This window comes from Brachycentrus maculatus, unplaced genomic scaffold (assembly GCF_059751285.1).
Source record: "Brachycentrus maculatus isolate JH-2025_06_01 unplaced genomic scaffold, ASM5975128v1 h1tg000212l, whole genome shotgun sequence".
NCBI lineage: Eukaryota > Metazoa > Arthropoda > Insecta > Trichoptera > Brachycentridae > Brachycentrus > Brachycentrus maculatus.
The window spans coordinates 435,766-463,705 of record NW_028280963.1 but is presented as its reverse complement, the minus strand read 5'-3'; the positions used below and the strand labels follow the sequence as shown (position 1 = coordinate 463,705).

The following is a 27,940-nucleotide window of genomic DNA, read 5'->3' as shown; positions in this document are numbered from 1 at the left end:
ATCCTGATCACTGCCTACCTTCGCAAAATGAGAGCTGCGCAAGAATTTCCATCAAAATTACTTTATAATTTAATTCCTTGGTTCAGATAAGTTTTTAATTTTTTTTATTTATTATTTTTCTTTTCAATTTATAACATTTTAGTAGTGCGAGTAATAGTGAAATAAAATAACAAATAAAAACAGCAACAAATGTTTTATTTAAAAAATTATAATTTTTCTTCACTCTTCTTCTTTTATTTTGTAGTAAGTGGGTGTGTATTTTATTAACGAAATGGAATTAATTGTTTTAGTGGGGCTGCCAAAGATGGTCCTCGTTACGCAGACCAACATTCCTATCAGCTTCGAGAAGGCAGTGCCGGCACCTGTGATCAAGTCCAACCTGAAGTACGACATCCGGAGACCCTTTGTGTGCACCAACTGCAGTCGCTGCTTCACGTCGGTCGTTTTCTTGCACAATCACATAAGTAAATACTGCGGGAAGAAGAAGCGGAGACATCAAGTTGAAACCCCCAGTAGTCGACCGTTTATTTGCAAAAACTGCCATGCCGACTTCTCTCATCAGAAATTTTTAAATAGACACATACGGGAAAGCTGTTCCGTAAAAAAGAAACAATAGACACTTCTAACACGACAACTGCAGTGATGCTTAGTGTTAAATTATTACCTATTGTCAATTTGATGTGTTGATAAGTTTAAAGAGATCAAATTTTGCACATTGTCATTAAGTCATTAGATTTTTCGATACATATACCATAAGGAAATGTGACATTTTTTAATTTTTCAAAATGTAATGAAAAAAAATTTACTCGTTAACACATTAATCGGACAATATGCAAAATAATATTTAGATAGATGAGATTAAATTTCTAGTCATGTAATACCTGCAAAAAATAGATAAGTAGCAATCAGTTAAAATCCACTACAACTTGTGGAATGGCCTATCTCCACAAAAATAGAAGTTTGTTCATATTTATTATGTACAATTATTTATAAAATTAGCTTGTGATTAGGGCTCTGAATAAACTAAAATGTCACTCCTGTCAATAAAATTCTCAAAGTGTAGCTCACGATAATACACATAGTTCCGTTACAGATCATTCTGTCAATGTCATCGACACATCAAACTGTGAACACTCTAAACTGGTGCATAATCATGATAAAATTACTCTCTAAACAACTACATTTAAACTGAAAATATATATTATATGTAGTAGGCCATGTGGTAATATTATACGTGTTCATTACCTAACAGTGCAATATATGATAGATTTGAAATATGTATCGCATTTAGGTGCATATATATTTATTTAAGACAAGTTTTATTTTTATTAACAATGAGTCCAAAGTCTTGTATGTTTTAAAAAAATATTCGCTCGCAAATGTTATATAATTACAATATAGTTACGTTGTTAACTTTTTACAACCAAAAAGCTGAAAGTATGTATTTTGAAATAGATTTGGAGATTTAGACACAAACCGCTTATCTTTGTTACAAAGAATGTGTACCAGTTCTTCACAGTGATAACAAAATATATGCACGTAACTTAATGTAGAACTTAGTGCCGAAAAAAATCATGCCTTGTGATTTACTTTGAAAATTGACTGAATATTTTAAGCACATTCATATTCAAATTGCATCTTAATAAATCACCAAAAACCACAATCAACTTCATTTGTATTATTTCTCTGATTTTTTTTACTTAGCAAGTATTAAAAATTATGAACTGGAAAGTATTTTGTATGTAAATATTGTAATTATTCCAAAGATGTTAAGTTACCCCAATTCCTACTGGTTATGTAAAGTTCTAATGCTGCAAACAATCAAATTGTATTTATATTTTTTTAGGCAAATTGAAAACCACACACCAAATTAATATACTACTCCTATTTATTGACGTTATTCATTATTTATTGAAAGGTGCACATTTTATTTATGTATCCAGAGATATTTTTCAAGAAACGATAAATTAAATAGAATACTGAGTATAATTTTCTCGAAATTCTCTGATATTTATGTTGTATTTTTAAAAATCTAAGGTGCGTTCACTTGAAAACAAAATAAAACATGTACATACTTATTGAAAATATTAATTAATTGCTAAAAAATATAATTCCGGTGTTTGATTTGTATGTATGTTAAATTCATTTATGTACTATATAGTATAATCGTGAACCATTATAAATTATTTTATTGGGTCATCCCACAAGTAATGTAGTTTTTTTAAAGAACTTTTATGTTTCAAAATTAAGGCAAAGTGTTTTTAAAACTAAAATATATTTTCTTTCACTTTTTGGGATGATCTTTCATCTATCTGGTAGACTTTTAACACTTTTAACGACCGCATGTAAAACCGCACGTTTTTGGGAAAAAATTGTACTTTTTCTAAAAAAATATTTAAATAATTTTTTCTTTTTTACTAATCTAAATTTTTTTATGAATCTTTCAAAACTTGTAAAACATGATTATTATTTGTAGTTTCTAACAAACAAAAAAAAACATTATTGTGTTTTTACATTTATATAATTCATCAAATAAATATTTTATAAATAATTATTAAATAAGGTTTAGAGCCACTGTCAAAATAATACTATTTGTTTGATGGTTCGAAAACCAATTAAATTCACGTTTTGCGTAGTATCTGTTGGTTTCATTGTCAATTTTGTCCAAAATTCAGCTGTAATAATCTGCAAAGAGGTAAAACCTTGTACACACAATTTTTAGTAGCGTGAATTTATTTTCGAATGAACAAATGTCTTGATTTACTCAAATAGATATCATTGAGTTGGACCACTTATAAACCCGCGATTGCAATTGAAAAAAACGCATTACTTATGGGATGACCCAATATTTTTGTTATATTTTGTGATCTTCCGGCTTGGATGGTAAATACTGAAGTTATCTCATTTCCAATTTGCTTCATATGCTTATTTATCACTTCATTTGACCTGAGAGTGAAGGCTGCTATAAAGATTGTAGTATAAGCCTTTTATATCACCACATATATATATTGGCACTTAGAGACTTCTTTATACATTTATTTTATTGATCCCTATTGCAACTTGAATTTTCAAATACATATTATATTAAAAACCTATTGTAATGTGCAGGGCTTTTTTTAAACAAAATAGGTCCCAGAACTCACTTCATGTCAAGCTTTTTATTAAAAAAAATGAAATATTTAAATATTCAGTACAATACCAGATTTTATCATTTGGACAACTTATTTCAATATAGACTGTAATTACGTAAGCGCAAACATTGTTTCAGCTAATTGATCTTAAAAATTTAAAAAAAGGTATCTGATAAAAGGTGCCGGAACGCTGTTCCACCGCGTTGCATGGAAAAATAGCCCTTGTAATGTGTAAGTATATTATTTTCTTGTGCAATATATTATTGAAGTATTAAAAACATAAATTACATATCGCTCACACCTTTCAACAACGATATATATTAAAAATCTTCAATTTTCAATTGTGCATGTTCTCGGAATGCCCAGAAAATGTACTATATCCCAGGAAAAGCAGCATATTTTTAACTTAATATTTACCCGCTACAGGGCAGAAAGTCTTGTTTTTGCATTTTGAAGAAAAGGTATTGTTTAATTATTTTTTTTAAATAAACTAAATATTTTTCAAATGAAGAAAAAACATCCAGGTTTTACCTAAAAAGATCTGTTGCACAGTAAAAAAAAAAAACAAAAAACAAAATAATATGTGTACTGTCAGGAGTTCCATCCATACTCCCGTGGTAAAGCACATGCTACTTTTTATAGATTATAGCTACCAAGTGCCCATTTTTCCTATGTGATAAGCATACCATATACACTAATCACGCCGTAAAACACATTAAATGTTAATAATATAACTCGCAACTGCAAATCAACAAATCACAATTATTACTTTCGTATATACTCTAAAAGAGAACCATAATGAAATAGGTAAGTATTAATATCTTTTAACAAGCCAACTCAGTATATGGTATATGATGATTGTGGATGACCTTTTTGCAATTGGTATTTCAACATAGATATCGAGGTAAGAATATAGAAGCCCAGGTTTTTACAAAGCTTACGACCTATCAGTGGCTGATTTAACTTGTCAATTTATAAACATCTAAATTTCGAACCTTACCCAGGTAAAGTTACCTTTTCCCACTTCATTAGCCCATAAATTGGTAGGGTCTTCCTATCAAACTACCCTTTTCGGTTGAAGGGCAATTGTACTATATACATTATCAACTGAAAAGATAAATATTATTAAAGTTATAGGTAAATTCGCATTTTCAGTGTATGCTGAGAAAGTTCTGTAAAAGTGGAAAGGGTTAAAACCTTCATTTTTAAACGTCACACATAAAATGCTTGTTGTCTATACTCTTAAAATTATTGTTTATTGTATATATTACCTAACATTGCGAACTGTCAATTTTGTTAAACGTCAAACAAGTCGCTAATAACACTGGTGAAATCCTTTTTTGTTTATTTAATGAATGAAAAGAATATCATTTTCTGTTGATATGATAGAATTAATTACAAAAATATTTAGATAACATATTTTTCATAAAGTTTTTTCCCACAAATCGGTATTGAATCATTTTAAAATGATCGATAGGTTTTTGACGGCATGCTTGCGACAAAAGCGTTATAATTATTTTAAAAAACTGCATGATGTACGATATTTTCATGCAACACCGATACGGTGGAAGATCAATAACAAAAGTCATTCAGACACTGTTAGTAAAAATATATTTACTACTTTAAATTATGTGGCTGCTCTAGGAGTCATAACTGTCGGATTGAGTTATGCTGCTGTTCCTCTGTACAGGATTTTTTGCCAGGTAATTAACTTTTTTCTTGTTTGAATTAGTGATTTTTCTTGTAATTTTTATCAGTATTTAAACTTCATTTTTATCCGTGACGACTATCTGAACTAAGGTTAGAATTTAAAGGAAAGCCACCCATGTTCCAAATCGAAAATAAAATATTGTATGAGACAATATCTTCTAATCAAATACAAGCCGTGGCCTAGATTCGACACATCATATATCAACTATTACTGGGAAGCTAGTTTAAGTTTTTTTTATATTTAAAAAAATATATATACTTATATATTTTTTCGAATTAACCATTTTGTAAAAATCAGTATGTCAAAAATGTAATTCATCTTAAGTATTTTTCAACGATTTTTGTTGATTAGTCTTACAGTTACGGAGGTACAACGGCAGTATCAGAAGATGCTGAAAAGGTTAAAAATATGAAATCTATTGCTACAAGATTAATTACAATTAAATTCAATGCTGATGTTGGATCTTCAATGAGGTGGAATTTCAAGCCTCAACAAAATGAAATACAGGTTTGTTTTTTCTGATTTTAATATTTTTTCTTTGTTTTCTGACATAATTATTACAATTATTTAAGTCCCCTTATTAGGAACTTCTCTGATGGTTTGCATTCCATATCTAAAATTTATATATAATTGTTAATCAATTTAAAATTAGATGTAATTTATATACTAACTTTGTTGTAAAATCACATATATGTTATTTCATTATAATTTAGTTAAAATGTCGACTGGATTTAAAGCCAACAGCTTCTTCTTCAAGACTAGTAAATACTAAACACAGTATTGATTCGTGAAAATAGCCACTTGAGATTCTTACCCAAGCTCTCCAACTGCCAAGAAATATTGAAGGTTTTGGTTAAGTAGATAGTGTTCAGTTTAATAGAAAAATGGAAAATCATTGAGTGTTTCAAATATTAATTATAAAAAAATAAGACTAAAATCAAGGCTATTTTCTACACCGTCATCTGAATAATGAATTATACCATTTTTTGTTTTGTTTTATCAAATTATTATAAATGCAGGTAAAGCCTCTTTCAAATGCAAAAATGAAACCCAGTTATTTCACTGATTGTCAGCAAATTCAAATTGAGTTATCCTAAGAAAATCAATACATTTTTCTTCTTCTGGCCCCTATCTGCACCCATATGGTGCATAGAGCACTATGTTGGATTGACATGGTGTCGACTTAATTATTAATGATATAAAGGCAAAGTCCTGCCCTCCAGATTCTAGAATATAGGAAAGAAAATAAAGTAGCTCTGGGTAGAGGATTTTATTCCTATACTGATATATAAATTTATGTGTACTCAGTATTAAATATAAATAGATCTCCAAAAGTAATTCAATAATGCGTAATTTTAATACCAGAATAAAAGAACACATACGATGTCTAAACAATAATAACTTCTCCGAATTTGCCAATCACCTCATAGAATCAAATCACGTCTTCAAAAAAGACACGGGAGTAAAAATATTAAACACTAATAATAAAGGGTTAAAACTAAATAATATGGAGATTTTTTATATTAGGAAAGCACTTAAAAATAATATTCCTCTAATTAACAACCAAATAAATTTTACATATAGTCCATTGTTTGATTCGACATCGATTAAACACGATTCGTCAATATCCAATTCGAACCCCCCCCACTCCTCTCATCCTACAAGTATATAAATAGATTCAATTCCTAGTCTAATTCTAATATACGTTTAACCTCGGCTCGTAACGCATGTCTGTATTGAAAACTATAGTGCATGTTGGTCTTCGGGTCGACCAAAAATCGCATGTGTTAGACATTTTGTGTAGTTTTGAGTGTGTAAATGGTGCTATGGTGGTGAAGGGTAGTATTGTTTGCATGCTGTGTTAGTGATTGTCCTGACGAAGAGACGGGTACGTCTCGAAACCGGTAGACGTAAAAATCTCGGTGAGTGGTTATATACTAATTTTATTAACATTTTTGTAAAAAAATAAATAAGTAAAAATGACTAACCACAAAGTAAATGCTTTAAATATTAATAATATTGAGAATACAATAATGCAGTCTTTAAAATTTTTAGGTTATGCCTGGAGAGACAGCCCTGGCATTTTATACAGCTAAGAATCCATCCGACCGCCCTGTAATTGGGATCAGCACATATAACGTAATACCTTACGAAGCCGGACTATATTTCAATAAAATCCAATGCTTCTGTTTCGAAGAACAACAACTTAATCCTCATGAGCAGGTATATTTATTATTTTGTAAAACATTTGAAATTACAATTGAAGTGATACTTTTGTCATTCAATGGTGAAAATAAGTTAAAAAGATAAAAAAAATTATAGAAACTTATTTTCCGATAAATTATTGAGAATAATTTTTTCATTGAGATACCTTTATTAAATTATATTTGTTTCAAGTGTATTCTATAGCCAAATGTTTTATTTCAGGTGGATATGCCAGTTTTCTTTTATATCGATCCAGAATTCACGGATGATCCAAAAATGGAATATGTTGATGAAATTACGCTCTCATATACATTTTTTGAAGCTAAAGAAGGTCTTAATTTACCTGTTTTAGGACACAACCGACGCTAGAAATATTGACAAAAGCAACTACAAAATATGTTTATTTTTATTGAGTCAATTTGTTTTTATATTAGAAAATAAATTAGCTTACCATTGTTAAATTTTTTCTTTTATTTGTTTCTGAACAGAAGAGATTTATAAGTGGGAAAAGTAAATATTAATTTATTCTGATTTTTTTCTTCATATTTTACTATTGGACCTCTTTATTACCCAAATATTTTTTTTTAAACATTACAAGTCAATTTTCTAACTCTTTATTTTGCTTCTTTTCAAATTACATAGTATAATCTAAACATTATACGGCATTTAAAACATTGGACTTTTATAAAGCTTTATGTTAACAGTGCAACAAAATAATATCCAGTACTGATAACAAAAAAGTAAAGTTAATTACATAACATATAGACAACACATACATTTTTTTATTAATTTGACGACAAATAATATTAAAATGATTTTAAAAGACTGTTAATAAATTTTGTAGATATTTTGTTTGAGGGAATATTGTCAAATATATATTTTTGGTCTAAAAGTGGATAAATTGATCCTAATACTTAATGGATGCTGTAACCGGATATCCCCTACGAAGTCCTCCACACAGATCTCTATCTATAAATAATGTATTGACTTTACTCCGCAAGTCATTCTCCAATCCAGCGCGTACACTTAACAGAGACTGATGTGTGGTCTCAGCCATGGTTAACTTTTCACGTAACATTGCAATGTTATCCTCCAGGTCACAAGCCTCCTGTACCAATCTATAAAGAATATATATACATATATCATTCATATATACATATATTCATATATACATTATCATTATTTATGTATGGATTCTTCCTCTCCGTTGTAAGCCTGTGCCATTGAACCTATGCAAGTCCGGCACTGGTAAATACCATCCTCTGGGTTTATTCCTAATGATATGTCACAAAAAAAAGGAAAACGGAGTAGAATGTGGGGAATAATATCGACGTGCCCTACGTAAAGTGCTCTAACTACATTTTTGTCAATTTCGAGGTATTTGTTGTATGTTATCAACTGACCATTATTTACAAATATAAACAAACAAAAAATATATTTAAAAAATTATGCCTAGTTTTCAGGCGTATAAGACGCTATCTACAACGAATTTTCGAAATGAACTGAACTCCTAAAACGCTAAATACTTTATTTTGACAGAGCATAAAGTTTTAAATGATTTAATACATTATTTTATCGTGTTTTTGAATGAATAATACTAGTTTAGAATTTCAGATAAAACCGTTAATTAATAAAAAAGAATATGTTGGAAAAATCTTTTATGCTCTCTCCTGTAATGTAACAGATTTGCAGATAGAGTACTTTACATAGGGGCCGTCGATATGTTCATTTACTTAACCAAAATGTGTTGGCAGAGAAATACAATAAGACTACACTATGCAATGGGGAATACATTCCAATAAGTTCCAGCGCTAAACAAGATCTTAATCCGAAATTACTTATATTTCCCATATTGTTATGACATCGAAGGCACCGTGAGACTATGCAAGTATCGAAGTGAAAAATTGTGCACAATTCTAGGGAATACCGCATGCAGTTTTGAAAAACCTCAATACTAACATGTAATTTTGAAACGGTATAAAGCAGGGTCTTAATGTACCATTTTAGACACATCCTCCACAAGTTTGTTCATAATTACTTTCAATTCATTATTTTACAAATAAATAGTGTGATAATGAAAACAGTGTTTTACCTGTTGTAAGCTTCATCCTGACATTTCTCCAAGTGTGGTCTGTTGGTGCGAGCCTGTAATCTAGTGTGGGCTACCTTCATAGGAGCCACTTTGTCTTGAATAGCTTTATTTAGTAATTCCATGGTCTTTTCTATATCAAATATTTCTTGCTGAACCTGTATATAATAAAATGTCATTTGGTAATGAAGAGTAGTTAGAAAAATATACATGAATTAAAGAATATATCTACAGATATATGCATGTACATATATACAACATACTAAGATCTTTTTTATTATTTATACATCATGCATAGTAGGTAATCATTAATGCAAGTTTGATAATATTACACCCTTGAGGTAGTATTTAATGGTGCTAAACAAATTATCCTAAATTATTATAATTTTTATAAACCTTATGTAGGTGCATCTGTAATTTGTTCTTCATTTCAAGAGTTTGTGCCGTTCTCCGAGCTAAAGCGCTGTTAGTTCCACTCCAGTGGTCCCATATATTTGTAGCACAAACATTTATCAAGTTTTCAGCTTCTGCAATTCACGGTTAACAGTTCATCTCATATTATAACGAAAAGCGAGTGAAGAACTCATTACACATATATAAGCAGATTATAAGTTTTATTTTTTAATTGTCAACATATATAAACAATTTTCATTAAAACACTTTTAAAGTTATCTACATTTTTTCTTAGAAGTGCATTTAGGTATGAACGTGATATTTTGACACTAGTTATATGCTGTTATAGAGAGTAAATTAATATTTAGATTGTCATAAATTGATAATCCCCTTCTCCTTCACAGCTCATAAACCAACAACAGCAAAAAATAATATTTCATATAAAATCAGATAGAGGATGACAATCTGCAATTATCACTATTTGAACCATTTTTATCAATATGAATAGTGAGCTTGGATTGACAATAAAAATTTGAATAGTTGACAGCAAAATTTCAAATGAAGGTTTGATTTGTGTTTAATTTTTGGATGTATAATATGTAGTTCTAAATAAAATATATTAAAAAGATAATATTACCACTTCGAATTTGTGCTGCATGCGCTCTTTCTGTCTGTGATCTTTTAACATTGTTGGAGCTCCCGTCAGCCCACGTCTGAGGGACACTCACATTGGGGTTGAACCTCTCCACTCCGGCATAGTACTGAATACCACGGGAGGAGTTATTGAGTTGATGGCACAATGTATCGATTCCCATTGCACTCTCCTTATTACGCAAGTCTGTCTCCAATTCATGTTGGGCGGCACGCGTGTCTCGCAACTGGTCGTTCACCTAAAAGCGGCGCATTACTCTCAATCAAATGTCTATTTACAAAATACAAAAATTCTTTTTTAAAATAATAATATATTTTGCATACCCTGTCAAGCATGTTTCGAAATTTATCTTGACTAGTTCGTAACTCTTCTACTTCCTTTAACAAGGACTGTTCAACCGGATCATGAACAAGTTCAATGCCTAGAATGAAATATACAATTTCAAATATCTCAATATAATGACAGATGAGGGGTATAAAAACAAAAACAAAAAAGTCAATAATACAACATTACGATACTTGTAATTCATATTAATACTCATTGTGTTAAATATGAAAAAACATATGCTTTTTGCATTTGCTTCCTTTCAGCGATTTATACCAAATGTATTTTCATCAACTAAATCCGTTAAAGGGTAATAAATAACCTTGTCGCTTCTCCCTGTTGTAGAGACACTCTTGCACAATATGTAGCGGTCCCTCGCAACCTTGTAACGCACGCTCCACCTGTCTCTTGGTGGTGTTTAGCTGTTCCATTTCATTCACAAGGCGTTCTAGCTCCGTATCCAACTGAAACGAACATTATTTTGCATCTTAAATAACTTATAACTCGCATATTTTTTTTTTAGTATGGAATTCAATATTAAAATCGCAGTTGACCCCTCACGCTCTATTAGATAGTGTTACAAATTTTACTTCATTATTCGCTTCACAATCAGGAAATCAGTGATACCTTATAAAAAATTTTAAAATATTTTCTTATGCATGTTAAAAAAAGTATTGTATGATAAATTTTGCAAAATAATCACATATTTTTTTATTATTTGTTAATGCTCCTATTCGTCCTCGTCGTGTTGTAAATTCAACTCATCTGGAATTCTTAAATGTGAGTCTAGCTAAATTAAAACAATCACTTAATGAAAAGTCCAGATCCAGTCTCCAAGTTTTTATCAGACATAGCAAACTTCAAGCTTGCAAAAATGAGATCATTCATACTTATTCTCTGCAAGAGAGCATTTGATGGGTTTTTAAATGTCTAAACACGAGTAAAAAAAAATGAATTGTTCCAAAAAAATTATAAAGAGATCACTTAAGTGATATGGTGACAGACTATAAATGTCAAGACCTCTACCCGTATATTACCTTTGTATAAAAAGATACTTCATCTCTTGAGAAAAAATATAAATATGTATAATACATATTTTATATTTATTCAAAAAAGCTACCTCGTTTCTCCAAAATGTAGTGTCTGTTATCCTTTCACCCAGTCTCTGCCCCGCATCTCTTTGACCTTGAAGAGTACTTTCATCAGTTTCCCTAAAATAAAGATAATCAATGATTTTGTCAAATTATCTTTAAACATGTTCAGTAAATAATTATCCTATACCTATACTAATAATTTTACACTAGTAAAATTTACCTCACGCATCTGATGATATCATTTCTCATCCGCTCAGCATAGTTCCTCTTGGCATCAGACTCGTTGTAATTTGCGATGGTGTTCTGCCCCCACTCGTAGGGAGTGTAGCGAGTGTAGAGTGCGGCGCGGGCAGCGTGCTCCGGAGCTCGGTCAAACCCTGTTATCAGGTTGGGGAATCTCAGTGGCTCTAGCCCACCGTAGCAGGGGTCTACCAGAGCATTAGTCACCGGCTGAGATGGCCTGTAGAAACAGAAACACAAATGAACACTAGTGAAGAAAAACAAAAACCTTTATAATATTTTTAGCGGGTCCAAATATTTGTTTACAAATGTTGAATTTTTCTATATTTAGGATCTGTTTATATATTTTTTTAAATATATCCCTACATAATAAGTTTTTACTGAGGTGAGAATATGGAAGTCAGGGCAACAACTATCCAAAATTTTAGTAATGTTGTCAATCATGGATATAATTGTGAAAGTTTCACAGTGTATGAAGTGATCACATAAAATAGCCAATAACCGGTCATAAACTTGGTAAATGCCTTGACTTCTATGTTCTCATCTCAATAAAAACTTCTTCGTCTGCATTAAGGTATTGTAAACCTTTTTGGCTAAATTATAACTACTGAATAAAGTAAAACTACTGAAGTTACACAACATGTCTATTATTAGTACATTGTGGAATATTTTTTTTAATCTGCAGATATGCAACAAATAAGCATTGAGTTGTATTTTGTATTAATCCAGAGTGGAGGTGTAATATAGTCTAAACGAGCACTTGGTACGTCGGTAAATTCTAGAAGGAGAACTATGGCTGAAATTATGTTTAAAGCCACCAAAATATTTAAGATAAATGCTTAAAGATAAATAATAATTTAGTAAAAATATAATTATCAATATGAATTATTATTGCAAAATATTTACAGAGGTCTGGATTCCACCTCCTCGTATCCCATGACGGGTCTCCATGGATGTCGGCGTGTCGTATGGTAGGAGGAACCCAACTTGGGAGTGTTGACACTGGTAGACTCCCTGATTGGATTCCATGGTTGCACTTGCTATAAATAGAAAAGTACAACTTGCACTCTGTCCTATAAATTATAAAAAAGCGGTGCTGTAAAACACATTTAATTAGAGTAGTAATTCCAAATGTCGGGAATATCTTGGGGAGTGATCAAGGGTTTAAAGTGCTTTGGGAAGCAACTTTATATCAGTTTATGTGATAGGCATACTATTATTTTCAGGAACGAATTAAAACGGTGTATATGAAAGCAGGGTAATCAGTCCTGCGTCCTAGATTTATGGAGGAATGCAATATATTTAATAGTTTCCAAATTATGTAATTGACGTAGCTCAGGGTGAAGGACAGTATCGCTTTACGTGAAATGAAATGGAGGAATAAGAGTAGGTACAATAGGAGAGGAACAAGCGAAAAGCGGCAATAATTAGAGCACTCGGGATTGCAAACCTGTATTTGTACTAGGGTGTGTAAGTTGTATACTGCTATAGATATATACGGTCCCTTGAGAATACAACACGGCTTTGAAATCTGATAAATTTTGAGATTGAATTTCTACCCTTCCACCAAAGAAAAATTAGGAAAACAAAAAGATTTTAGAAGCAATGCTATCTTTATTTCTTCCTACTCTACATCTTCTAGTGATGGACTCTGGATGGATGGAATGGAAACTCTAAATTGGACTGAATGATTATCCTTCCGTACCAGATATAAATGAGGTAACTAACATACTTTTTAAAAGTATTTTATGCTAGAAAGAATTCTACATTTTTTTCTATTTAGATTGGAGCTATGTGATTTCAACTGTAGCTTACTTTTACATGTACCACATAGCAAAAATATATTTTGAGGTTCATTGTGAAATTCCTAACAATCAAAAAATAATTCTGTAAATATGAAAGGACATATTTTTCTAGCTTTCTTACAGTGTAAAAGTCCGCTCAAGTCCTCAGTAAGGCCAAATTAATATTTTCACCAATTTTTAAAAACGGGTCATTACTTTTTCAGTTTAAAAATTAGACAAACTAGATTTTTTGATAATTTTATTTAAACATAATACTTTTAACAAACCATGTCAGGATCTTTGGATTTTTCCTTCATTTTGTCTGAATATAATTTATTTAGAACTTAATCACCAAATAATTTCATATATGTATTTTGTAAATATAAATGAAATTAAAGATTTAAAAAAAAATACAAAAAAAAAACATTTGTCAAAATAATGAAAAATTACATAACAAGAAATTTGAGCAAAACAAATTATGAATTGTGAAACCATATATGAATTCTTTTTTATTTTCAAGTAGGTACGTAATTTGATACATAAGTAGGCAATTAACCATATAAAGGATCATTTCTGGGATCCAATGAGCTAAAAGCCTTTTTATGTACTATACAATTTGCGTGGAAAGCACGCAAATTTTTATTACCAGATGAAAATCAATTTGTCTGTTATCAGAATGTTAGGAACAATGATAATCTTTAAAATAATAGTTTTTAATAAATCTCTTTTAGAATAAGCAAAACATCTGAGGAGTAATAATAATTTATCCACCCATTTTTGAAATAAAACAATAATTATTCAAGAAAAAAAAAATTTAGAATAAGCGCACGCAGATTTATTGACCAATCACGTTGACGCGCTTTATTATGAATTCAGATTTGCTCCACAAGCCAAATTTGAATATTTCTTTAGTGTAGTATTTTTTCAATTTGAACATTAGTTAGTCTGTGATTTGAACGACGTTTTATAACAAACGAAATATAATTTTTAGTTTACATACAATAGTATCTTTATACCCTTCGAGAAAGCTCACAACAAACGAAATATTATTTATGTTTACGTCCAAAGTAGATTTATATTATTTTCAGGAAAGGTCAAAATCGTATATCTAGTAAAGTAAATTTTCGTGATGTTATCTCTTCTCGTCGTTTCTGCTGCTGTCAAATGTTAATTGTCAATTTTGACGTTATTTTTGATTTTTACAGCGATTATTTATTTATATAAATTTACTTTGTATTTAGTGAACTGACAATATAAGTGTAATGGCTGATAATAATGAAATACCTGAGCGTAAGTATCTTTATATGATAATGAAATGCTTTTCGATTTTGTTTAAGTTTGAATTATCGTATTCACCTTCTTGGTATCTAAACTTCAGTTTTATTATATTACTAATTCATTAATAAACTGAAACTCTACAATGCTCGAAAAGTGCCATCATAAAGTAATATGTATTATATTAGTCGTTTTCTCAATACTATCGTTTAAGGTTATGTCTGAAAACCGCAACAATAAAAAATAACGCTTAAATAACTGGTATACATATATACTTATAGTTGGGTACATGCTTGGCTGCCAAATTGATGTTGTGGGGCCGATTGTCAAATAGATTAAAAGGTTTTTTTCATGAATTATTGTGATATACAATCAATGTTTTAGATTGCCCGGGAACTCAAAGTGACAATGCTGGAAAAGCTTCAGCCTGTGCTGGTTGTCCAAATCAAAATATTTGTGCTTCAGGTAAACAATAAACTATAATTACCTCCTTTTTTATTATCTGGATCCTCTAAATTGTGGGTTCCATATTTTTCACAAAAAGTTCTATACTAATGTATACGTAATATGATAATTCATATAGTTTGATTAATTGATTAATACTGGTAGGAGAAGCAAAAGGTCCTGACCCCGGAATAGCTCATGTGAAAGAAAGACTGGCTATTGTAAAGCACAAAGTTCTTATTTTGTCTGGAAAAGGAGGCGTCGGAAAAAGTACATTATCCGCTTTGCTCGGAAGGGCATTGGCTGCTAAATTCCCCGACAAAAATGTAAGTTCATACTTTTTACCTGGCAGTTCAAATAATTTGTTAATTTTTTAATTAAATTTTACCAACCAAAGAATAGAATCATATCGCTCACTCCTTTCAAGAACGGCATAAATCAAAAATCGTCAATTTTCAGTTGTGCATATTTTCAGAATGCCCAGAAAATATACTATATCTCAGCAAAAGCGGCATATTTTAAACTTAATATTTACCCGCCACAGGGCAGAAAGTGTTGTTTTTGCATTTTGAAGAAATGGTATTAATTATTTTTTTTAAATATATTAAATATTTTTCAAATGGAGAAAAAACCTTCAAGTTTTACCTAAAAAGATCAGTTGCACAGTAAAAAGTTCAATAAGTGGCTTGATATTTATTTTTAATATATTGTATTATATTTTAAACTTTAAAAACGATCTCCTGAAAAATAAAGTTTTTTGTTTTATGACGTTCTTGAAAGGAGTGTACATATTATGTATTTACTTTCATCCTATTAATACTTAATCAAACAAATACCAGCTAGAATACTTAATAAAACAAATTTCAGTTAGAATACTTAATCAAACAAATACCCTACCCACTACACTCCACTCTAATAATTCTTGAGAAATTCTATGATTAATATGGCTGAAAATGAAACGAGGCAACAAATAAATTGTGTATCGGTGTTATTAAAACTGCGGTGAACATTATTCTGTCTGCCTCTTCAATGGTTAGCGCATTAAGTTACCATGCAGGTGGTCCCAGGAGGAGTATAATGAACATGAGAGATTTTTCACTTTAATACTTTGTATACTTTAATATCTTGTATTGCCATGAACTACCTGAAACTCAGGACTGATCACCTTACCTCTGTGAGATGTATGATCAAAGTGACACCGCATCGATAACTATGAAGTGCCAAGTGAAAATTTAAAATATTTAAATGTTTTTAACAACTAGTCTAATCATTCTATAAATTTTTATACTGCATCGAGTTTTCCGCCTCCATAGTAAAGATATTGGACCTATCCAATGTAGTGGCTTATGCACTACAAGATATGGAAAAGAGAAAAAAAATGGAATGTATTACTTTTTTCATTTTATTTTTTTTGTACTCATGTCACCTTAAAAAAAATGCTTTTCTAAAGGATTAACCCCTTTTTATAGTAATTATAATTTTATTTTGATGAGATGAAATATTTAAAAATATCTATTTATTGTATTGAAAATAATGTTGCAGTTATAATAGAACTATATGTAATAGTTTCTTTTTATTTACTCACCCTGTTGTATCTACTGCGCACCTCATTGGAATTTCCAAAAATCATATTTATTTTCCTATATGACTCTTCAAAACACTACCAGGATCTACACTGAAAAAAACTGCACAATATCTATGAAGGTTGTTCTACTCTAGTGCCTGGTACAGGGTGGCACACATACTACCCCATACCCTAGTACAGAATGGCAATTTTATTTAGGTCAAGTCTCTATCCTGCCTATTAATAGCCCTACACCACTACTAAACTGGATACTGGAATATTTTTCTATTGATTGTGTAAGATAATATGGCAATATTTCAAATTGTATTGTTCTCTTTTATTTTTATATTTACCGCTTTATCAAAATATTACTTAAAAATGTAAGGAGTAAAAAAGGAATTGATACTTTGTCTACAGTCAGCAGTATAATGTGTTTTCATACATATTCAAATAAAAAATGTTTTGCATCAATAATTAAAATAGACACTAAATTATAATATTGAGAAATTAATATTATTATATATTTTTTACAATATTAATTGACAAAATTCATATTATTATATTATGCTTGTTAACTCAAATAGAATACTTAAGTTTGTAAGGTGAAATAAATATATTTTTTCACATTTCAAATTAAATTATCAAACTTAAAAGTTTGTAACTGCCACAACTATGTTAACACATTTCCATGATCATGATGTCAACCATACAAAATTTCTTGTCTTCTTAGATTTTAAACTCATCTTATTACCCAAATCTTAAGTGTCATTATTGAAACATTTAGAGACATCTCTTGAAATATTGGTAGATTGAGATGTCAAGTTTTGCTTTAAAAGTTGAGGTATGCCGAGCACCACCATATTGATACTTACTGGCAGTTCAAATGTTAGTTCTAAAAAAATCATGGAATACATAAATGCGATGAAATACTATTTGTATCACTGAAACATGTCTAGTTGTAAAAGGTATATTTTTATTATCAGATTGGAGTTTTGGATGTAGACATTTGTGGACCGAGTCAGCCTCGCGTTCTTGGTGCTACGGGAGAACAAGTTCATCACTCTGGGTCAGGATGGTCTCCAGTGGTAAATTATTCACTATGTCATCACTCATAAAAATGTATACACATTTTGATATAAAAAGGAATTTGTTTGAGTCATTGTATTATTATTTTCATTACAGTATATCGAAGACAACCTTTCACTAATGTCAATAGGATTTCTGCTCGGTAGCCCGGATGATGCTATCATTTGGAGAGGTCCAAAGAAAAATGGTTAGTTTAATATAGAAAAAAGCTATAACATGTTTTCTATAACGTAATATTTATAATTTAATCTCATCAATTATATAAAACCATAGTACCAGATTGCTGGAATGTTTGGAAAAATGATAAAAATAAACAGGAAAATGTTGGCTAAAACGCAATCACAATGCCCTTCAATGGTGGCTAAAATGCCACCAAATAAATTTATCAACACACAATGGTATGATTACTCAAATTATAATGTGGACAACTTTGATAATTTAAGAAATTTTATGTTACATAATTTTTTTAGTAACTACGCATATTTCAATGAGGAATTCCCTGTTATTTCATAGCGATTAAAAATTTCTCCCTGAAAGTGTAGTTTAAGAAACAAAAGTTTTTGAATAGTACATCAAATAATATTATAAATCTATGTTTTGAAAAAATCAAGATATTTTATACTTATTTTCGATTTCGGATTGAATTTTTGTTTTTTTACACAGTACAAAATATGTTGATGTGGGTAAAATGTTGATTAAAACTAAAATTATTTTAATTGTATTTCAGGGATGATAAAACAGTTTTTAACTGAAGTTGATTGGGGCCAATTGGATTTCCTTCTGATAGATACGCCACCAGGTAATTGAATTATTTAGTTGATATATCAAATTACGAGTACTTACATTAAATTTGGAATACTGGCCTCATAGTGCATATTTAGATACCGTGCATCAGTTCGATCCCCACTCGGTCAATGTAAAAACAAATTAATGTTCTCAAAATAATATGTTATAGAAAACATTAGACAGATAATTTTTCTTCATACCCTAATCCATACACAATGGTGCATAGGGCACTACATCAAATTGATGCAATATTAAGTAGATTTTTAATTATATGAAGGCAAGCTGATCAGTCCTGCCCTACACGCTAATATTAAATAAATATTAGTGAAAAAAAACTTTCATTTTGATTCCTCCTGGAAATCGAACCCGGACCTCCAGCATAGTAGCCAAACATGACAAGACTAGTATTTCACCTAACTAATGACTAAAATAAAATGGCATGAGTCCAATGCATGTCCATCATGTGCTATGCTACGTTTCTAAGGGGGGAGGGGAGGAGGTGAGAACAACAACTGCATATGAATATATTTAGTTTAATTAATTTAATTTAATTTTGATATATTTTTTTAATAATAGGGACATCTGATGAGCATCTATCATTAGTTACATATTTGAGTAATGGAGAAGATTCAGGATTAGCTGGTGCTATATTAGTAACAACTCCGCAAGAACTGTCTCTGTTGGATGTCCGTAAAGAAATCACATTCTGCAAGAAACTTGGTATACCCATCATCGGAATTATAGAAAACATGTCATCCTTTGTTTGTCCCAAATGTAAAGTAAGTAAATTGAAAACCAAGAAACTATAAAAATAATTTTAAAAATATATCTTTAAAATGTGTACATAGCTTTGTAATCTGTGATAATTACAAATTTTCCAAATAATAACTGTCACTTTTGATGTCAATCAAATATATCGGAAGCTAGAAATATGCAACCAAATTTGTTCTCTGATCGAATTGAAAAACCGGATGAACTAACAAATTCTTGTGGAGAAGTCGTCAATTCGTTTTTGATCACCCATTACTGATTATTGTACAGTTAAACTTCTGTAGAATGAATTTGTGTTTAGCGAAGCTCTCCAAAAACAAATACTCCTATTGAACATAGAAATATGTATACAGATAGAAAATAAAACCTTTATAATATAGAATGTTAGTTTCTATAAAAAACAGTTCAGAGAGCATTTTCCCCCTAATGTCAATTTCACCTAATAGCGTGCAATAGCAAAAAGTTCTATCCAGATTAGAACAATACCCAATAAACATTTTTAACCAAGAACTTTATATTTACAAACATAAGAAGTTGGTAAAACATCTTAAGTCATCAAAACTAGCTTTAGTTTGATTTTGACTGATTTTTTTAGTCAAATCTAAACATTTGCATTTTTTAATTTCAGACAGAGAGTGAAATATTTCCACGGGACAAAGCGACAAAAGGTCAGGATAGAGGGGTAGAGGGGACTGGGGTGAAGTTACTGGGGCGCCTTCCCTTGGACCCCCGACTGGCCTACTTGTGTGACCTCGGACAGGATCCCATCTCGGAGATGAAAGACTCTCCAGCCATCAATGCTCTCGATACAATAATAGACAGTATGTAAAAGTATTATAATTAATTTTAAACAATTCATCTAAAAATGTTTATCGTACTCTTGAATGTTGTGCATTAAATTTTTTTTTGTTCAGTCTAGTGATAATAGAATTTCTTAATCTCAGATTGTAAGCGCTGGTCTAAGTCAAATAATACTTGTATAATATTGCATAGTTTCAATAGCCTCAGCACTGACCACCCAAATACCCAAACTGTGGGTTGTTCTGTGAAGAAATAGAACACATGTGAATAAATAGAAATTAACCAATTTTTTATTCTATTATTGCTCCATTTTAATTACACAAGGACTTTTTAACTGTGCCTTGAAATTTTCGAGATATGTATACCACTCTCATGACATCTAAATGGGTGATAAATATCAAGAATGAAAAAGTATGCCTTATTTCGATTGGTACTCTGTTTCTCGAGCCATAAAACTCAATTCTTTAACTAGAGGGTAAATTTAAAATTTACTATGAGGAAAATATACTATTAATCACTGCATTTTTTTTCAGATTTCCTACTACAATTCAAATCCTAAATGTGATTCAAGTCAAAATGTACAAAGTAAATATTATTTTTTTATTCATTGGAAAAAGAGACTAGTGGTAAATATACCTTTTAATTATCATTTTTATAGTATATGTAAACTCTATATGTATAATAATAATTAGTGTGTATATAAAAATGTATTTGTTTTTAAATAATTTGTTATATTAAAATCTATATTCAATTTCATTTGTAGTTTCTTTTTATAGAAAACTTAACCCTTGTTCTGATTGTAAATTACATAATCTTCTTAATATAGCAGTATCAAATAAATATATTTTATGTTCGTAAAGTGATAACAACTTAACTGTTCACTCAATTACTGAATGAATTGTCAAAATAAGTGATTCTCTTATCACCTACGTGATGTCAATACATCGCCATCATGTTTATTATTATTTAACCAATGATACTGTTTTTAAATTTGATATCAAAACAAACAATAATTTCTTGATATTTCAAGGGATGATAATTAACTAAAGCTTATATTTATTTCCTTTGACCTTCAGATAGTATGCGGAAAGATAAATAAGACTATTTATGCGAAGTTTAATAGATACTAGCAAATAATTTTGTCCTAAATAAGCTAAAAGCCTAAAGATGATAACAGAATTTTATATTGGATTTGAAATGTTGTAAAACAAGTAGTAATTGGCAATTATTTTAATTTATTATTAAATCATCTAACTAATTCACTGCATTTAATAAATTATTATTATTGAATAAATGGTACAAAAAAACAATGTTAGTATAAAAGGACCTAATAAACAAACCATCATCCTATTACTAGTAAAAAAATATAAGTAAAAAATTTACAGCTTTTCTTTAATTGTTAAAATCATGTGATGATTTTGCACTTCACGCACTAATTAAAAAGCACTTTATTTTTGTCACAGAAGTGATTAAAAATTGACGTTGATTTTTTTTCCTTAAAGTTTTTCACCAGTAATCGGATGACTTATAAGTGGATCAAGATTTTTTTAATAACATCATACATATATTATTTTTTAACAATAAGTGTTATATTGAACATAGGCTCGTAAAGTATCTAGCAAAGGAAAACGTAAGAAATATATCAAACACAACACACATGTAATCATTAATGGCTATCTTTTTTTATGAATTCGTCATACTGTGTTTCGTCCATTAGTTCCTCCAGCTCTTCGGATTTTGTGAGTTTTAACTTAAAAAGCCATCCTTTCTCGTAACACGATTTATTAATTAAGCCTGGAGTCGCCTCTACCTCTGTATTCTTTTCTAATACTATCCCGCTCAAGGGCGAATAGAGTTCACTGGCGGCCTTCACGCTCTCCAGGGCTCCGCACTCTTCCTTGGCTCCCAAAACAGTGTTGACTTCGGGTAGTTGTGCAAACACCACATCTCCCAGAGCTTCCTGCGCGTAATCTGATATTCCTACTGTCCCTGAGTCCCCGTCTATCACGACCCACTCGTGTTTGTCTGTAAACTTCCGGGTTGCTCTGGACACACAGCTTACGCTTAAACTACGCATACATTTTCCATTAAGCATTTTTAAGTTTTGGGCAAAGTGGTGAGGCGTCAGCTGCAGTGTGCATCTGACCAACAATATACTTTTGAATAACGTCATTTTAAATTACTTTCGTATCCGAATATTCTGTAAATTAAAAATCAAATAATAAATTTGTCAAAAATAATTTACGAAAAAGTTGTAAATGCGTTTAGAAATCTACTTACCAACAAAAAACACACGATTCACGAATTGTACGACTGAAACTCTTCATTCAATTACACAATATACACTATATGTACAATTGAAGCTCTATATCTTTATATTTAAGGGTTATCACAGGTTATCATTTTTGCCAAAGCAATTCAAATATATACGCATTGACAGATATGGGGCAGAGACAATTATTTTAATTACGTCATAAACATTTTTCAATTCTCAAGGTTTTTATTTATGTGGGTACTTACCCACAATCACATTGCAATAATTTTGTGCACTATATTTATTATACTGGATTGAAAATGACGGAATAAGTGAATGGTAGTTTGAATAATATTAAATAAATAATTATGTTAATCTTATATGGACCCGTATTGTTTCTAATTTTAAAAATACGTACTTTGAAAAGAAAATATAAAAAGATAAACGTGGATTTTCGCAATCATAGTAATTATATGACATATTTTGAGTTAATATGCATTTTTTGCCTTCTAAAAACAAGAGCCACTATCATGACGCTTCGGTACTAAAATCATGAATTTTTATTAAAAAAGAGAAAGATTTGTGTTTTTATTATTTACACAAATATTCCAATTTCATACTATTTCTGTGAGTCTAAGCGGCTCATTATTAGAAACAGGTACTAAATTGTGGTAGAGTGGGTTCGAACCAATAAACTCTGACTTAAGAGTCCGCGACACTAACCACGGGACCACAACCCAACAATTGAATTTCTTATGACTGATTCACATGCCTCCATAACCTTCCGGTTTATTCACAACTTGTGATGGCGTTCTTAAACGGTCTTCTCTAAGTTGATGAAGCTTAGTCATTATTATTTTCGTAAGTGATAGGGTGATTTTACATCATATAAAAAGGTGACAAAAATTTTAATTCAATTTACTTACACTGAGAATCATTTATGTCACTAGGCCAGCTGTATGCTTTCTCAAATTCATTAGTCTAATTTATTTACATTTTAAAATAAGTAAGTACCTATTTTATGGTATTTTTTATACATGGCAATTAAATTCTGCATTCTATAGTTTGTGGTATCTATAGAAAAATGATCTGTCAATGCAATGTCAATTTTGACATTTCTCTGGTCAAAATTTCAAGGCCGCCAAGTACGAGATTAATTTTATCACCGTTTTAGTTTCTTTTTAAAACATACTTTTTTATATAGTAGAGCAGTTTTTGAAATTTATTTCCGTTAAATTAGAACATTGAAATTATCAATTTTGACAATATTTTAACTAATCGCACATCCTAAAATGCCCTATATTGTTGTTACTGGACAATTAGCAACTTCTCAATTAGGAAGTGTTGAAGGTACTCTCATTGCAGGACTTTCTGCTCCTGAACGAGATAAACTGGTTTCGGTAATATGCCCTTTTTATGATTAATACAACTATCCAAGATCTTGCAGTACTTAATAAAATATCAGTGGCTAACAACTGATTTAAGAAAATTTATTTCTTAGTTAATGCTTATTTTTTATTTCCTTTTCTATATTTATATATCACCATCAGCTTTATAGTTTAACAAATTTGGCTTACATGGTCCTAGGTTCAATTTCCAACACCATTTTTTACCTAGTAGCCAAGCCTTTTAGCCAAGTAGTACATGGGGCATTGCATCTATTCAAATCATCACAGTGTTAACTCAATGATTATATGAAGGCAAGGCATTCTTGGATAAAGGAGTGCAATATGTTTAATGAGATACAGATGAAATAAGTAAAGGAGCTTTATTAACTACAGGACAACTAAAGTTAGGGACACTATTTGGGAAAGAAAATAAAGGAGAAATAGTAAATACAAATAGGAGTAATGGCTAGGATACACAGGTTTGCATAGCCATTCTTGTGCTAGCTTGTATAAGTTGTACATAGCTAATATGTACGAGTTCCTCGAAGATAGATATGCTAACCTTACAAATTTAACCTTTTGTCGTGTGATCTGCTTAAATTATATATTCATCTATTTATTTTATTAACGGTCATAGGTAATTTGTGCAAGATATATTACATAGTTCAAATATGCAGTATAACTTATATTGTTACGATAGTTAATTTATATAATTAAATGTAGTTGGAGTAATAATAATAGACACAGCAAATAAGTGGTATATAAAGTTAAAACAGTGAATCATTACAAAAGTATAAGACAAATCAAATTTCTTGGTTTTCCATACATATTATAATATGTTGCACTTACACATAGTCACATTTTGTATGTTGTAAACACTTATTCAAATTATAAGACTTATTTGTAATGTATTATTATTTAAACACTTCTTAAATTTATAAGACTTATATGTGATACCGACATTGAGTTCCATCAATTACAAAACTGCATTGTAATATTTTTTTTTTTAAGTGAAGTTACATATTTATTTTATTATTAGATTAAAACCAATATTTTTAGCTTTTCCACTTTTTTATTTGACCAGCGACCGGGTTTCGTCGTTACCGACATCATCAGACTGGGTGTCAGACAGACAGTCTGATGATGTCGGTAACGACGAAACCCGGTCGCTGGTCAAATAAAAAAGTGGAAAAGCTAAAAATATTGGTTTTAATCTAATAATAAATTAAAAATGCAATTCCATCACGAAGTGTCAGTGGATAATATAAATCTATTACATATTTATGTTTATTCTAGGAAATGGAGTCGAAAAATTCTGGTTCTAGTAAAATTTTGGGAACTGGTGTCGTCAGGATAGATGGCAGAGGAAGAGTTCTTCACTTACTGAATGTTCTCCACCACGAGTATGGATATCATGTCATCAGCCACTCCATGGCCATCAACTCTAGTAATCAGGAGCGCATGTCGTGGACTCTATTTCGAAACCCTTCATCGCAGAAACGATCACCCGTGATCATCTAATACAGAAGCTTCAAGATTCTCAATAGTATGACTAAACGCATAGTATTATCAAAGTCTGTTATTTTCATTATAATCTAAGGTTCCATCAAAGATATTATAAATAACTTTGTAGAATATTAAATGTTTTAAGTATAGTAAATTAATATTAACCCTTTGATTAGTAAACTCTAATATTCAGATTTTTATAAATTTTATTTTTGCATATCTATTTCTTCTGAACTATTTATAGTTCAAATAATGTTCTTCCATTTCTACTTACATTTGTCGTATAACAGTGATGTTACAATGACTTCTTGACAAGAGTGTTTTTTTTTACTCTTTGAGCGCTTGTGCACTACATGGAATTTTAACGTCCGGCAGTTCGTTTTAAAATAAATAAAAGTGACTATTACAGTTTAGCATGATCGAATTACGCGCACCCTGATCACGCACCGATTAAAGACCGTCAAAAGCACAAGCCACTCCAAGCCAATCATCCATTTTATCATGCTAACCAGATTGCCGGAGAGTAAAATTCCGATGAGTTTTATTGACTGATGAGTTTTAATGAAGATTACATTTGGAAAACGGCAGGTTTTATTTTTTATTTCAAGTATATGATATTAAGATATGTTTGAAACATACAAAATAAAAGTCCACTACGGGCCATACACATAGAGTTCATAAAATAATGTAGTAAAATCAGTTTCCGCTATTTCTTCGCCGGGTGCGGGTTACCAGGTACGGACAAATCCACAAAGGCCTGTTTTTTACCCGTATGTGTTACAGGCAAATCGGGCAAAGGGTTAATTTGGTTTTTGAATTTGATCCCTGAAGTGCATAAATTTGGTTATGTATTGAATATTTGACATTGAAAACTTATCAAAAACTTTAGCTTGAAAGAAATAAGAAACCACAAAAAACTAAATAAACTATCCCAATCAGGTAACAAAAAAGTTATTTTTACAAATTAGGCATTTCAATATCACATTTTTCGAACTGAACTAGTTTTTTTACAGATTGTATTTTTTTAATAAAAGTTTTAATACTTCTTAACTTTATTTATTAGGATAAAATAAATTTGTTTAAAAATCCAAAATTGCTCTTGAAGTTAGTAATATTGTTTATAAAATTGTTTACATGATTCTTTCTGTTATAATTTCTTTAGACCGATTGATAAAGCATCGTAATAATTTTGAACCTCAGCATTTTCAACATCATTTTGTGTGTTCAAAAAAAATATACAGAATTTCATACTTGATGGGAAAATAATAATCCGTTAAATAATTTTCTTATAATTTGGCAACTATAGCATTAACCATCATTTCATAACTCATAGATATATTTGTAATTTAATGTGATTATTCATCATTCAGATTTGATTCAAATAAAAAACATGTTTTCGGTTAGATAAATGACTAATACTCAAGATCTCTTTTTTTAATTAACCTAACCTAACATCCAAGTGACTGCAATCTAGCTACGACTTTGTTGTTTCTTGGCCCTACTTAGGCTTTAACTTTGTAAGTTTTATGTCTATACTATTAAGTTAATTGTGAGCGGATTTACTCTGTTTAAAATTACTATAATTTCATGTAATTCATGATTGAAAAGTCTAGGCAAAAACACTCACTACTCAAGATCTCAATTAAATATAAAATTTGAGTAATCTTTACCTCTAAATCAAAATGACCAACCTGACGGACTTAAAATATGTTTCGAATGGTTAACTTAAAAACCTGGTTGATACTTTAATGCACATTAATGAAATGAATAGCATATTTAGAAAAAAATGACCTTGATGAAATAAATACATTGTACAATTAAGTCAATTTAATATGTGATTAAATGGAATTTTTATACAAAAATATATTTTTATATAAAATCTTTTTATAGCTACATATTTTACACAATAATGAAAATAAACTGTAATAACTGTTTAATTTTGTAAAGTAATCAAAGTAGTAAAATTTTCTTAAAAATCACATCAAACTTTTATAAAATTTTAAAAAAATATGTGTACTGCATTCGAAATGTAACCAGTAATACAGGATTTTTTTCTGATTACCTATGTATTTTGAAAATATAAACTATATTTTCTTTTTTTTACTTTTTTTATAATTGATTTACATTCCAACACCTTGGAGCTATATGTCTACCCATTTTAACTCTTTCATAATTAGCCATTAAACTATACCTTTTTCTTACCAATGTGTAAATGTAAACGTAAAAAGGAGTGCAAAAGTGTCCAGTAGAATTGACTTATGCGGAGCTAAAAATTAGACAAATGTTTATCTATTACACAAAAATTTATACTCCATATTCACAATCTATGCCGTATTTGGACTGGAATATTTATCAGGTCAAATTTATCGTAATTGTTTTATTTTAATTTTTTTTTAATATGCAATACATGTGTGTTGTTTATAATGGCATAAAGAAACTTTA

General features: G+C 30.1%; 6 protein-coding genes across 7 annotated transcripts in view; 4 read left to right on the top strand and 2 right to left on the bottom strand.

Moving 5' to 3' along the window:
- The window catches only part of LOC148307057 (longitudinals lacking protein, isoforms A/B/D/L-like), a 31,863-nt gene extending 29,757 nt beyond the window's left edge, over positions 1–2,106 (top strand). The window contains exon 6 of the mRNA XM_088264034.1: positions 291–2,106. Coding sequence (XP_088120160.1) covers positions 291–616 — 326 coding nt within the window. The 3' untranslated portion in view covers positions 617–2,106. The remainder of the gene's footprint in view (positions 1–290) is intronic.
- Positions 2,107–4,412: 2,306 nt separating this feature from the next.
- On the top strand, positions 4,413–7,562 carry Cox11 (Cytochrome c oxidase copper chaperone COX11). The gene is made up of 4 exons (XM_088264002.1): positions 4,413–4,834; positions 5,194–5,349; positions 6,898–7,065; positions 7,270–7,562. Exons 1-4 carry the CDS (start codon positions 4,598–4,600, stop codon positions 7,414–7,416), a joined length of 708 nt encoding a protein of 235 aa, XP_088120128.1. The 5' UTR covers positions 4,413–4,597; the 3' UTR covers positions 7,417–7,562.
- Positions 7,563–7,645: 83 nt separating this feature from the next.
- Positions 7,646–14,083, bottom strand: LOC148307055 (tektin-3-like). 2 transcript variants are annotated; one of them, XM_088263999.1, is made up of 10 exons: positions 13,911–14,083; positions 12,746–12,879; positions 11,820–12,059; positions 11,626–11,716; positions 10,828–10,969; positions 10,505–10,602; positions 10,167–10,419; positions 9,533–9,663; positions 9,140–9,294; positions 7,646–8,165 (listed from the first exon to the last, which is right to left on the bottom strand). In XM_088263999.1, exons 1-10 carry the CDS (start codon positions 13,938–13,940, stop codon positions 7,955–7,957), a joined length of 1,485 nt encoding a protein of 494 aa, XP_088120125.1. In that variant the 5' UTR covers positions 13,941–14,083; the 3' UTR covers positions 7,646–7,954. The 2 variants fall into 2 exon arrangements, with proteins under 2 accessions (XP_088120125.1, XP_088120126.1); XM_088264000.1 differs by having other exon boundaries at positions 12,746–12,912; positions 13,911–14,002.
- A 482-nt stretch (positions 14,084–14,565) lies between these two features.
- Positions 14,566–21,130, top strand: Nubp1 (NUBP iron-sulfur cluster assembly factor 1). The gene is made up of 9 exons (XM_088264001.1): positions 14,566–14,913; positions 15,283–15,363; positions 15,508–15,668; positions 17,890–17,991; positions 18,089–18,179; positions 18,720–18,791; positions 19,355–19,557; positions 20,178–20,370; positions 20,884–21,130. The coding sequence occupies exons 1-9, from the start codon at positions 14,886–14,888 to the stop codon at positions 20,907–20,909; spliced, it is 957 nt and encodes a 318-aa protein (XP_088120127.1). The 5' UTR covers positions 14,566–14,885; the 3' UTR covers positions 20,910–21,130.
- Positions 21,131–21,882: 752 nt separating this feature from the next.
- Positions 21,883–22,697, bottom strand: ppl (glycine cleavage system H protein, mitochondrial). The gene is made up of 2 exons (XM_088264004.1): positions 22,631–22,697; positions 21,883–22,550 (listed from the first exon to the last, which is right to left on the bottom strand). Exon 2 carries the CDS (start codon positions 22,521–22,523, stop codon positions 22,017–22,019), a length of 507 nt encoding a protein of 168 aa, XP_088120130.1. The 5' UTR covers positions 22,524–22,550; positions 22,631–22,697; the 3' UTR covers positions 21,883–22,016.
- A 1,011-nt stretch (positions 22,698–23,708) lies between these two features.
- On the top strand, positions 23,709–27,118 carry LOC148307052 (uncharacterized). Its single transcript, XM_088264036.1, has 2 exons — positions 23,709–24,004; positions 25,289–27,118. The coding sequence occupies exons 1-2, from the start codon at positions 23,897–23,899 to the stop codon at positions 25,511–25,513; spliced, it is 333 nt and encodes a 110-aa protein (XP_088120162.1). The 5' UTR covers positions 23,709–23,896; the 3' UTR covers positions 25,514–27,118.
- Positions 27,119–27,940: the final 822 nt, after the last annotated feature.